Source organism: Eurosta solidaginis, chromosome 5 (assembly GCF_040869045.1).
Source record: "Eurosta solidaginis isolate ZX-2024a chromosome 5, ASM4086904v1, whole genome shotgun sequence".
Lineage (NCBI taxonomy): Eukaryota > Metazoa > Arthropoda > Insecta > Diptera > Tephritidae > Eurosta > Eurosta solidaginis.
In genome coordinates, this window is record NC_090323.1 from 262,867,895 (window position 1) to 262,882,362 (window position 14,468).

Genomic DNA, 14,468 nt, shown 5'->3' on the forward strand with positions numbered 1-14,468 from the left:
CGCACACGTGAAATGTGATAGGCAGATGTCGCCGCTGTTTTTCATTTAACTCATACGGCTAAAGGCAAAGCAGCGACATCTATTTTGGAAAAGGTAGGTTTATTAAAGGCAGCATTGCCAAACTAAAGATAAGAAATTAACAAATTGATGGGTTTGATGGTGAATGAGGACAAAAAGAAGTACCTGCTGTCAGCGAGCAAAGAGGCACCGCATTTGCGCTACTGTTGGCAGCCATATGCCGTCTCCCAGTGATTTTTACAGCTCCGGCTCACGCTCAATTCTCACGGCAAAGCTCTGGATCATTGAGAGACTTGAGAAGCAGATGTCGTGGCTCACAAATTGAACCAGACTTCTATCTGGATTTATCTGGCTCAAATCGTTGTTGTTGCATTTACATGCAAAATTATTTATCTGGCTCAGGATTTTGCCACCGGATGATGGCTATAATTTCGGGACAATAAAAGACTTCGTTTATTTGGGAACCAGAATTAATACAAGCAACAACATTAGCTCTGAAATCTAGTGAAGAATCATTCTTACCAATAAATGCTACTTTGGACTTGGTAGGCAATTGAAAAGTAAAGTCGTCTCTCCGCAAACGAAAATCATGCTCTACAAGTCACTTATCGTACCCGTCCTGCTATATGGTGCCGAAGCATGAACCAAGAAAACGTCAGATGAAGCGGCTCTGGGAGTGTTCGAAAGTAAAGTTCTTCGAAAGATTTATAGACCTGTACGCGTTGGCGATGGCGAGTACCGAATCATATTTAATTATGAGCTGTACGAGCTTCACGCAGACATCAACATAGTCCAGCGAATTGAAACGCAGCGACTGCGCTCGCTAGACCATGTTATGTGAATGAAAGATGAAGCTCCGGCCAACTCCGCTGGAAATACCAGGTGGGAAACGATTTAAACTCCCTTGGTGTGACCAATTGGCGCCAGTGGGCGGAGCAAGGAAGCGATTTGCGCACCTTGTTGGACGAACATAACCGTTTAAACGGTTAGGCGCCAATTAAGTAGAAGTAGAGGGCTGTCGTACAGTTCATTTCGGTCAGTTTTTTGACACTAAGTGTAGCCAAAAGGGGTGCGTTTATTAAATATATTTTGACCGATTTTATTCGAAATTTTCATATTTATAAAAACTAAGGATATAGACTTCCCTCACAATAGTTCAATTGTTCTTCCAGTAATGGCTATCAAAATGCAGAAAAAACGAATGGTCGAAAAAGGAGGGGTGAAACACCCATTTCAAATATTTTCGTTTTTAAATTTTTTGTTAAAATGGTATTTTTAAAGTAAAATAAGATTGATATTAAGATATTTTTCGCAAAGATAATGCCTTTTACATTGGCCTATGATATTATATTTAAACAAAATTTTTTTTATATAAAATACGCGTGGTCCTTAACCAATGTGGGAGAAATATGTATGTGTACCGAATTTTGACTTCATACGTCAATTGGTCTCTCGAAACGTTTGAAAATGCTTGATTGAAAACTGGGAAGTGCCACGCCCATTTCCAAATTTCGTTTTCCTTTTTCATTTTCTTGTTATAAATGCACTATAAATAAAACAGCATATTTACAACTTTTTTAAAAATTTTGGTTTACATTATTCTCGAAAAAAAAAAACGGTTTTGGGCATTTTCAATAAGAATGTGCCACGCCTTAAACTGGTGTAATCTGCCTAGGAGTTCGAATATTTATTACTTATATACAAAGGAATAATCTGTGGGGGCGGTATAGTCTTTTTGCGGAAAACAAATTTTTAGGTCCGCTCTAATGTATATGTATAAGTTTGTAAATAAGAAATGGTAGTTGGGAAAAATTACTTTTAATTTCATTTTGTTGCAGAATCGCTTCGTGTTGCTAAATTCCGTGCAATTTGTGAGGAGGTAGCGGGCCTTGATAGTGAAATGAAGAATCAACATTCGTCTGTTAAACTCAGCAATAGTAATGCAAACCAGAATGGTAATGTCATCGGTGCAGAACTTGTAGGTGAAGGTGTTAAAGTGGAAAATTCAACAAATCGCGTTGCGCTGCTGTCTCAATTGATGCGTCAGTCGCATCAAAGTCTTAAAGAATTGTATGAATGTTCACACACTGACCTAGACCGATTGGTTGCCCTGTCTGACGAGGCAGGTGTTGGTGCGCGCCTCACTGGTGCTGGGTAAGTACATATGTATATGCATTTTACGCGAATATTTCCTATTATCTAACATTAAGAATTTTATGTCGCTGTACGAATTTTTTTAAATATAAGGAATAAGAATAGGATGTGTTAGTGCCCTTCCGAAATTTTAAAACGTCGCCCCTAGATTTGAAGCTGATGATGAGAAGTTCTCGAGAAGAATTTTTTTTTATCCATCTAAGGACCGGCATGTTTACATAGTTTGGTGTAAGGAAAAGCATAATTTGATGAGATAGAAACTCTGTTAGCAGATAAAATTATGCACTTTCAGTGCGAAGCATGCCGCTTCCGAAGGATGTGCAGTAGGAAGCGCTATGGTCTCATATTCCGAAATCGTAAATACTGGTCGATTTAGTTCATATTTCAAACTTAGCTAGGTTAGATTAAAAAGGCGTGCATGGAAACCTCCCATCCTTTCATTCAGAGATATTTTTATAAATTGTGAATACCATAGAAAGTGATGAATCAACTCCTCTTCTCCTTTATCCTGACAGCTTTTGCAGAGGGAGCTTGTTGGGATGCGCCACCGTCGGAGCATCGTGCAATAGCACATGACCTAGGATGACATCCGTAAGTACTCCCAATGCAGATTTATTTAGCTTGGGAAAGGAGATGGTTCCTTTCCTATTCGAACATGGTTATAAGGACTTCGAGACCTTGCAATACCTGTTTTATGCCGACTCCGATTTACACGAATTGCTTCCCAAATCACTGCAGAGGGGCGATCCCGCTTAGAAAAACTTTCTTCTAATTGAAAAAATATGTAAAACTGAGCACGAGTTTACAAAGCTTCTCATTCTCAACGAAAAAGAAACTTCACAAAAACAAATCTACACAGCACGCAAATTAATAGTGCCAGAATGTCTCGATTGTGTTGTTAGTGTAGAAATGAGAAAAACTGAAATAAGAATGAAAATAAATACCAGCAGGATAGCCTAGTGGATAAGGCAACTGCAGTTTCACCGTGTGATTCGCGGTTCCAATCTCGGTGAAACTTTTGATAACATTACGAAATTGCCTGATGATGATTACGTTGGCGGTTTTCGAAATGGTACCATCGCAATATGCCATTAAATGTTTCTTTCTTTCTTTTCAGTTTCCATTAGACAAACATAATAATTGAATATTCAATTATTATAAGCCGGTGTTAAATTCATTAATTCTTAATAATAAGTATAAATTGAAAAAAACTTTTTTCTGAAGTTTTGATGGTGCTTATTCCGGGGCGTGAACCCAGAACGCTACCACCACACCACGGCGGCCAGCAAGTCATTTACCTTGATATTGAATTGGAATGAATTTACAGATAATATGGTCAGGAAATTTCATCGGCAAATTCATTCCCTTCAATGCCAAGGGAGATATTGAGATACCTCGTAGAAGCCGGAAAACGAACGATATCCGACTGTCCCGTTGGATTCTTATGCCTTTAAGGCGAGTTGGCTGTCTCCACAGACCTGTAAATTGGTACTTTCCTGAAGCGGTGTGGTTTAGGCGGTACGACTGATTTTCCTCAGTCCGCACAAGTTTCCTTTTCCTGTTTTGAGTCGTCTGTGTAAGTGTATAGACCCTACCACTCTCAAGGCCGTTTTTATCTTCCTACTTTTAAGGATATGCTATGTTCTGCACCTGGAAGTCAGCAGCAACCGCGAATGGTCGGCATCGGTTCGCTGTTCGCTTGATTTCCACATGTTAGAGTTTCTTAGCCGTAGAGACCTTTTCGCGGCCAGACTCTGCATAAACACCCCTAGAGGGGTCAAATAAAAAACTATCTTAAAACCTCTCTGATGTGCTGCTCACTGCGCTTAATATTCCCATTCATGCTAGCCTTGTGTTAAGCCCCAGCCATTCCGGTCTTAGATCCGCCTGTAGTGAGAATGAGTGTCAGCGATCCTTATGTAGAAACCTATCTTAAAATTTGTTTGCCGAGATGAGACATTTTTGAAGCGAACTCCAAAACGGGTGTACTTGAAATGAATTTCAACGTTTTTTAATAAAAATCTGAGATGGTGTATTTTCAAATCAGCGTCTACACATTTTTCAGTTTTAGTTCAGAACGTTATAATTGTAGCTCAGAAAATTATAAATTAAGTTCGGCAAGTTTCATATGAAGTTCAATTGAAAATTCTGAGCTTCAATTGTAATTTTCAGAGCTTCAGTTCAAATTTCCTGAATTTCAGTTGAAAATTCCTTCGTTTCATTGTAACTTTCTGAACTAAAACTGAATAAAAAGATGATAAAAAAATTTTAAGGACTACCTTTATATAAATGGACCAAAAAATAGAAGGCAATTTTTCCTTTAATACATGCATAGTCTTGTTGAATTTTGACTCAAAAACTTTAACAATAGCTCTTGTAAAAGAATTTTGGGATTTAAAACTATAAAGGTGGAGCGCAGTCTTTCAATTTAAGGCAAACCATGTACTTGGGATTAACTAGTTGATTATATAAATCCCAAAATTATTTTACAAGACCTATTGTTAAATTTTTTTAGGTAAAATTCAACAAGACTATGTCTGTATTAAAGCAAAAATTGCCTTCTATTTTTTGGTCCATTTATATAAAGGGAGCCCTTAAAATTTTTTTATGATCTTTTTATTTTAAATATTTTAGTACTGTCTACAAAAAGGCAATTGCAACTTTGATTAGTGATTTAAGTAATTCCTAAGTGAAAATTCTTATCTTTATTTATTTGTTCAAAATAGCAATATTTAAGAGAATTTGTGGAATTTTCCGCTGACAACACTGGCGAAAACAATAGAATTTCACCTCGCATCATAACAAGAGAAGTCCACCGTCGTGGTGAAATTCAAATACGCCTGAAAGTCTAAAGGAATCGTGGTGAAAGTCGCGTACGCCTAAAAGTATGCAAGGACGTGCATTGAGTTGGGCCTTTAACGAGGTGGATTTCTACAACGCCTGCAATACTCCGGAGCCTAGCCATGAAGGTATGGCCTAATCTTCTAAATAGTTCGACTTGTGCGTTACGTAGGTCAAGTTTTTTGATCAAACATGGCACTGTCACCGAGTTTTAAACTATATTTCAGGTTTCAAGTCTCTAGATATCCAAGGAGTTAGTTAAAAATCGAATGCAAGATTTCCAATTTAAAATTAGTTTTCTCAATATCCCGATCCATGCGCCACCTAGCGGAATTTTTTGATAAAATATTGCATTGTCACCGGGTTCTGATTTACGGTCCAAGTTTCATGTCTCTAGCTCATCGGGAAGTTACTCGAAAATCGATCGCAAGATTGCCCCCTAGCGGAATTTTTTTGATAAAATATTGCATTATCACCGGGTTCTGACTTACGGCTCAAGTTTCATATATCCACCTCACAGGGAAGTTACTCAAAAACCGATTGCAAGATTCCCCTCGTTTTTCAAGAATTTGTAGTTATCTCCACGAATGGTAGTGCCATCGATTCGCAAACTGTGTGCTAAGTTTCAAGTCTCTGGATTACCGAGAAGTTAGTTAAAAGTCGATCGCAAAATTTCCATTTTAAAATTAATATTCTGTATATCTCGATCTGTGCGCCACCGGGCGGATTTTTTATACTCAGTTGAGCAGAGCTCACAGAGTATATTAACTTTTATTGGATAACGGTTAGCTGTACAGGTATAAAGGAATCGAGATAGATATAGACTTCCATATATCAAAATCATCAGGATCAAAAAAAAATTTGATTGAGCCATGTCCATCCGTTAACACGATAACGTGAGTAAATTTTGAGGTATCTTGATGAAATTTGATACGTAGGTTGATGAGCACTCATCTTAGATCGCTATTTAAAATGAACAATATCGGGCTATAACCACGCCCACTTTTTCGATATCGAAAATTTCGAAAAACCGAAAAAGTGCGATAATTCATTACCAAAGACGGATAAAGCGATGAAACTTGGTAGGTGAGTTGAACTGATGACGCAGAATAGAAAATTAGTAAAAGTTTGGACAAAGGGCGTGGCACCGCCCACTTTTAAAAGAAGGTAGTTTAGAAGTTTTGCAATCTGTAATTTGGCAGTCGTTGAAGATATCATGATGAAATTTGGCAGGAACGTTACTCCTATTACTATATGTATGCTTAATAAAAATTAGCAAAATCGGAGAACGACCACGCCCACTTTTAAAAAAAAAATTTTTTTAAAGTCAAATTTTAACAAAAAATTTAATATCTTTACAGTATATAAGTAAATTATGTCAACATTCAACTCCAGTAATGATGTGGTGCAACAAAATGCAAAAATAAAAAAAAATTTCAAAATGGGCGTGGCTCCACCCTTTTTCATTTAATTTGTCTAGTATACTTTTAATGCCATAAGTCGAACAAAAATTTACCAATCCTTGTGAAATTTGGTAGGGGCTTAGATTCTGGGACGGTAATTTATTTCTGTGAAAAAGGGCCAAATCGGTTGAAGCCACGCCCAGTTTTTATACACAGTCGACCGTCTGTCCTTCTGCTCGGCCGTTAACACGATAACTTGAGCAAAAATCAATATATCTTTACTAAACTCAGTTCACGTACTTATCTGAACTCACTTTGTATTGGTATAAAAAATGGCCGAAATCCGACTATGACCACGCTCACTTTTCCGATATCGAAAATTACCCAAAACGAAAAAAAATGCCATAATTCTATACCAAATACGAAAAAAGGGATGAAACATGGTAATTTGATTGGTTTATTGACGCAAAATATAACTTTAGAAAAAAACTTTGTAAAATGGGTGTGCACCTACCATATTAAGTAGAATGAAATGAAAAAGTTCTGCAGGGCGAAATAAAAAACCCTTGAACTCTTGGCAGCAATATTGTTCGTGGTATTATATATATAAATAAATTAGCAGTATCCAACAGATGATGTTCTGGGTCACCCTGGTCCACATTTTGGTCGATATCTGGAAAACGCCTTCACATATACAACTACCACCACTCCCTTTTAAAAGCCTCATTAATACCTTTATTTTGATACCCATCTCGTACAAACACACCACCCTTACGGCGATATATCGAAAAGGCGTCCACCTATAGAACCAAGCCCCACGCCCTTTTAAAATACTCTTTAACACCTTTCATTTGATTCCCATAGCGTACAAACACATTCTAGAGTTACCCCTGGCCCACCTTTATAGCGATATATCGAAAAGGCGTCCACCTATAGAACTAAGCCCCACGCCCTTTTGAAATACTCATTAACACCTTTTGTTTGATACCCATATTGTACAAACGCATTCTAGAGTCACCCCTGGTCCACCTTTATGGCGATATCTCGAAAAGGCGTCCACCAATTGAACTAAGGCCCACTCCCTTTTAAAATGCTCATTAACCCCTTTCATTTGATGCCCATATCATACAAACGAATTCTAGGGTCACCCCTGGTCCACCTTTATGGCGATATCCCGAAACGGCGTTCACCTATAGAACTATACCCCACGCCCTTTTGAAATACTCATTAACACCTTTCGTTTGATACCCATATTGTACAAACGCATTCTAGAATCACCCCTGGTCCACCTTTATGGCGATATCTCGAAAAGGCGTCCACCTATAGAAGTAAGGCCCACTCCCTTTTAAAATGTTCATTAACCCCTTTCATTTGATACCCATATCGTACAAACAAATTCTAGGGTCACCCCTGGTCCACCTTTATGGCGATATCTCGAAACGGCGTCCACCTATGGAACTAGGGATCACTCCTTTTTAAAATACTCATTAACACCTTTCATTTGATACCCATATCGTACAAACACATTCTAGAGTCAACCCTGATCCACCTTTAAGGCGATATCCCTAAATGGCGTCCACCTATAGAACTATGGCCCACTCCCTCATAAAATACTCTTTATACCTTTCGTATGATACACATGTCATACAAACACATTCCAAGCTTACCCTCGGTTCATCTTCCAACATGGTTATTTTCCCTTATGTTGTCACCATAGCTCTAAACTGAGTATGTAATTTTCGGTTACACCCGAACTTAACCTTCCTTACTTGTTTTTTTTTTTTACTTGCGTTGTAATGTCTCCCAGATCTTAACCATGTTCTAAGTATGAAGTGCCTAGCCAACGGGAAATTACCGAAAAATACTTTTCCGAGGATCAAAAATTCGTATGGAAATGAGGCGACAAACATGAAAGGGTCTTAATATAAAGGTAATAATAATAATAATAATAACAAATAAAGGTGTCTAAGTTCGGGTATAACCGAACATTATATACTCAGCGTGAGCTTCAGTTGTACATTTCATTTCAGATAAATTATTTTTCTATATAACACGTGGCACCGCCCGTTTAAAAAAATGTCTCCACATTTCCTCTTACAATAAAACTTGATATGTGAAATATTATTGATTCAAAACTATTTTTTGCTAAGTTATAGCTTATTATTCTAACGTACGACCGTTTTAAACTTGTTTTATATCTAAGTTGCCGTGTTCTTTAACCGATCCCATCCATTTTTACTAGAAATATTTTCTACTATAGGGAAAATTTGTGTACCCAATTTTATTACGATCCGTTAATTTTCTTCGAGTTATGGCTCCCGAAACATAGAAAATTGCTTAGTCATAAAAGGGGCGGTGCCACACCCTTTTTCAAGAATATTAGTGTTTTCCAATTTAATGTTATAATTCAATTTAGAAAGTAAAATTGTATTGATACAAAGCGTGGCATAAAGCTCTAACTCTAACTATAACTTATTTTATTCGCCCACGACCCTTTTAAAAATTTTTTATATAAAAGTGGGCGTGGTCCTTAACCGATTTCGTTAATTTTTCTTCAAAGCATTCCTTATAGTAAAGGCAACCTCTCTGCCGAATTTTGTTACGATAGGTTTAAAGATTTTTGATTTATGATTAATAATATTTGTGAAATTTATTTTATCACAAGTGGGCGGTGCCACTCCCATTTTAAAAACCTTTTTCAAATTTTTATCAAGAGTCTGAATATCAGTCCACGTGTCAAATTTCTGCATTCTAGGTGTATTATTTAAAAAATAATCAGGTTTTTTGTGTTTTCCAAAATGTTATATATATAAAAAGTGGGCGTGGTTATCATCCGATTTCGCTCATTTTCAATACAAATCTATTCTGGGTCCAGATATGCTCGTGTTTCAAATTTGGTGAAGATATCTCAATATTTACTCAAGTTATCGTGTTAACGGACAGACGGACGGACATGACTCAATCAATTTTTTTTTTCGAAACTGATAATTTTGATATATGGAAGTCTATCAGCCCAATTCTAAACGAAAATTCCGTGCGAGTTTTCTCCCTTCTCCCATTCCTCGTATTCGAAATAAAAATTCCTTGTGAGTTTTTTCACTTCTCCCTTTCCTTCTATTCTGAACAATGTTCGAAAAGGCGGAAACCGGTTATGGGAGAAAAGTAGGTATTATGAATGTGAGGGAGAGGGAGATTTATCTGCCATTTCATAGGAGTTTTTTCACTTGTTAAATTAAAGGGAATGCATCAAAATAGTTAAAGGAAATTGGTTATTTTAAGAAAGAACACTTATTTGTACAAATTTGTGCTAAAAGATGTATTTATATTCTACCACAATATTCTCACTTCTAATACAACAACAACTACAACCACAATATTCTTTATTTTAAGTTGAAAAGTATATCATAAGCAATGGTAGAGCTCTTGGTATACAAATTTGATGCAGCCATCCAGAAATTGCGCAAGGATTTTTTAATAAGGCTTAAATAGATTTTGGCATATGATGAAGGACGAATTCAACTCAACTTGGCCGCCAGAAAATTGCTTTGCTGAATGAAAGCAGGCATCTCCGGCAGATTTGTGTGCGGCCGTCTTCTTCTTATGTTCCGCTGTTGATGTTGCTGTGGCACCAATTCATTACTCATTTCAGTGAATACCACATGAAATGCAATAAATACTGTGCAATGTTTATATTTTATTTCTTAATTTCCAACAAATTTGCAACAATAATTAAACTTTTCAATTTTTTAAACAAAATAAGAAATGTGCAACGAAATTTCAATTGACAAAACAGCTGACTTCGAAAATTCGAAATTCCTATTCCCCAATTATTGTTCTCCCTAGGAGAAGAGAATTGGAGGAATTTTTCCGCGGGAATAAAAAAATCCGCGAGAATATTTAGAATTGGTCTGTATATCTATCTCGATTCCTTTATACCTGTACAACCAACCGTTATCCAATCAAAGTTAATATGCTCTGTGTGCAAAACACTCTGAGTATAAAAAGGTGTACAAACAACCAACTTCCACTCAGATAACAAAGAATAAAAATAATTTAATAACCTACTAATCTTTCTAACTCCTAACCTTCGTTTTTTTTTAATTTTTTTCCAGTTGGGGTGGTTGCATTGTTGCTTGTTGTGATTCAATGGAAGCGTCAAGAAAATATATAGAAATGCTTAAGGAGAAATATTTTAAATGCTTACCGCAGTATTTACTGGACCAATATGGTGCTAATGATTTCAACGATGTCGTGTTTGCAACATTTCCTGGAAATGGTGCCGAAATATTTAAAGTTAATTTTGTTCATGGTTGAAGCTTAACCACACTGATGGTTCAGTTATATTTACTTATTTTAGCTTGTTAGTTGTTACTTAACAAATTTTATAATCTGGAAATTTACAAGTCTGATCAAGTAACAAAAAAAATTATGTGCAATTTGAATGTCTTTGCATTCAAAAGAAGCCTCGTAGAACACGGTACCTCCGTTAAGCCACGGCTGACAAGTTATGATCGAGATAAGTTAAATTAACGTAATAGAATTGTTTTCCTTTGTGCCAAAATCTTGCTAAAATTATGTATTATAGTATATTATATAATCACACTTATTACACGCCTGTACAATATATACCAAAAAATGTTTTTATATTATATCAAGTTCTTAAAGAATAAATAAAACATAAAAAGAAGATATAAAAAATAAATTATAACTAATACTACTAATTACAAACAATTTGAGTTTTATATGCTTGATATACATTTTACGTTATAGAAATTACCAATTTTCAGCATAAAAAATACTGAAATGTTTCGGAGATTGCCTTTAATTAACTCCAGCTAGCTTTGATATGACACCGAAGTAGTCCAAAAACAATCCTTAAAATTATTCAGGGGCCTTGAAATATTAAATAAATAGTTCATAAGTTAGCCCAAAATAGGTAGTCTCGAAATGTACTCCTTTCGGCCTCGATATGATTTTTAAAATAATGCGAAAAATATATCGAGAAAAAGTTATTAGTTTTCCCGAAATAGTCCGATATTCATCCTTAAAACAGTTCCAAATTAGTCCCAGAGTAGAAGTAATACAAAATTTAAAACAGTTCCAAATTAGCTTCAAAAGGATCCCGCACAGTCCCGAAATGGTCAAAAATAGTCGAAATAAAATCCCGAAACAGCCTGAAAAGGTCTATTAAAAATCCTGATACTGAACCAAAAAGACAGAAAATTATCTCGAACTTTGCCCGTAACGGTCCGAAAATACTACAAAAAGATATCCCGAAATGATAGCGTAGTTGTAGTAGTTGTCCGAAACTAACTTGGAAATAGAGCCAAAGTGGTCCCGAAAGCGCCACGTGAACATACCGACAACATTTCAGAAATTATGCGGAGATAGGTTCAAAAGGACACCGAAATTGTTAAGAAATATATTCCAAAAGATGCGGAAAAAATTTCGAGTTGATCCGTAAAACAATTCCGAAAATTCTCGAAACTATCCCGAAACAGCAGTTAAGCAAGAACTGGTGTACTTTTATTAACCAATATCAAATCACCAACCACAAGTTATAAGTGCGCTTAAGTGAAAGTTAAAAGTTAAGACATGTCAACTGCATAACTGTTGAGTTCTCAATCGTAATTTTAGGAAAAAATGCCAAAAACAGTGGGAATTTGAGAAACCTCGAACTTATTCTTTGTTAAACAAAATTTGCGATTGCTTATCCCAAAAATTCATAATACTCCAACAAAAATTTCTAATTTTTCGAAAACGTTTTTAATATTGGTTTACATAAAGAATTACAAAACTCATAGCGGGTTTTTATACAAAATATCGAAAATATAAAAAGTGCATATAAGCTTTAAAAATTTTGAAATATTTTTGAAGTGGTCTTATATTACAATTCATTTTGTAAAGACTATGCGTGATATTCTGTATGCCCATCACGAAATTAGAATATAAGCCTGCTAAATAACATACAACATATTTAAATTATTTTAAATTTTACTTGAAATCATAAAAAATTAATTCTTGGGTTAATTTGTTTTTGTCCAAGATATTGTAACGAATTTACTACAAATCCTCTTATTTGCAACCTTCTGCTAAGTTCGAATCACTAAACTGTTGAATAAATAACTCCAATATTGAATAGTGGAAAAATGGCCTTTATTAAAGTACTTCACAATAACACTTATACTTTGCAACTAGCTAGCTTAATAACCAAACTGACTGATAGCTTAAATGAAACTGATCTCTCGTCTCCACTGTTATCGCCCTTTTATACTGTCCGACCTCATCGTTGCATATTTCTAAGCGTTTCTAATTCCAGAACTTACTAGTTAGTTATAAATTTCTCAGCCACAACTACAGATGTATAATTTTTATAGCTTCTCTCATACCCCATGCGCTTGCATGTGTGAAGGACACTTCCACAATCACAATTGCATACCTTTAGGAGCATTTCAGATAAGATATCTGCATGTGCTTGTGCGTTGCTCTCAGCTGCGTGTACCTAAATATGTGTAGACATAATGATTGATTCGTTTAGGTAGATACCCAGCAGAATTTATTCATGCGCTTCTCTAAACTTCATTTTTGATGCGCTACCTTTTCACTTCCAAAAACGCTGAAAGATAGGCATTTAGCAAAGTGTTCCGTATTCGCTACCTAACATTCAGAAAATCAGCAAGCGCTAATTTGCTTATATGTTTCCGCCATTTTGTTTTATTTTCATTTCGAGTTCAGCAGTCGAAGATTGAGTTTTTTGCACGTGCGTGTTTGTCGCGATTTCATTTATTAATAAAAATAGATAAATAAATCTAAGTATTGTAATAAAATATGTGCGGTGTTTATGAAAATATAAACTAAATTGGGAATTTGCCAAAAACTTAAAAATCAGATTGGTATATATAAAAATATAGAAGTGGGAGCTTTACAGAATAATACAAACTCTTGCTGACTTGGTTTTCATCATATTTTTATCTTTTTGGAGGTGAGTAGAGTGAATTTCAGTTGAATCCGTTTTGCTATAGATCCAATTTGCATTTTAATTCTTGTATTGAATATTCATTTTGCAGAGCACACCATGCATCAAAAACCACACATTGCGTCGTAGTTTGGCCTTTTCTAGGTGAGCAAAATGCATTCTATAAGTGCCGCATGGAATAAATCTCATTGCACCACGTATAATGAAATTCTCATTTTGCAGAGAACTAGTTGTATCAGACAGGTAAAATGAGTTATGCGTTTTTGGGCTATAGCAAAAGCATTTCAAGCGACTTGTAGCCAAAGAATTGAATAGTATCAAAACCGTAGATGAGGAAGCCTCAAAAGATTCAACAAATAGCCCTGAATTATGCACAGATGCAATATTGTCACGGGATTTAAGGAATGGATGGTGAACCATAAAATAAGACGAGTCGCTGCAGAAGATATGCTTCATTTGTTAAACAAATCTGGTCTTAATGTCCCTAATTTAACAAGTGGTCTTTTTGTAAAACAATCTATTCAGACGCGTGTAGTGAAACCTGAGGAATATTCTCATTATGGGTTAGAGGAAGCCATTAAAAAATGTTTGCAGTTGAAAGTCCCTCTAGATCAAAACAGTTTAGAGTTAGACATTGGTATCGATGGTCTTCCCCTATATAAAAGTTCCTCAAGTTCATTATGGCCAATTCTTGGATCAGTAGCAAACTATACCAATATGTCTCCATTTCTAATTGGATGCTACATGGGGCAAAAAAAACCCGAAGATATTAACGATTTCCTATTTGATTTTTTGCAAGAGTTTTTGATTTTAAAGGAAAGACGTATTGATCTGGGATCTTCTACAGTTTTTATTAGGCTACGAGCAATTATATGCGATGCTCCCGCTCGTGCTTTCGTTAGCGGAACTGTAGGTCATACTTCTGCCACTGGATGCTCCAAGTGCACACAGCAGGCTATGCAACAAAGTGAATGTTCTAATTGTTCTGGAAAAAAAAAGAAACGCTTGACATATAGCGTAACAGTTGGGTCCTTGAGAACCGCTGTCTCAGCAGCTTGAACTTCTAAAGGAACTAA

General features: G+C 35.8%; 1 protein-coding gene across 5 annotated transcripts in view; it reads left to right on the plus strand.

Moving 5' to 3' along the window:
• Galk (N-acetylgalactosamine kinase) overlaps nt 1–11,147 on the plus strand; it is a 67,713-nt gene extending 56,566 nt beyond the window's left edge. For all 5 annotated transcript variants that reach the window (XM_067790132.1, XM_067790129.1, XM_067790128.1 and 2 more), the window contains 2 exons: nt 1,857–2,172; nt 10,529–11,147. In XM_067790132.1, coding sequence (XP_067646233.1) covers nt 1,857–2,172; nt 10,529–10,730 — 518 coding nt within the window. In that variant the 3' untranslated portion in view covers nt 10,731–11,147. The remainder of the gene's footprint in view (nt 1–1,856; nt 2,173–10,528) is intronic.
• The last annotated feature ends 3,321 nt before the right edge of the window (nt 11,148–14,468 follow it).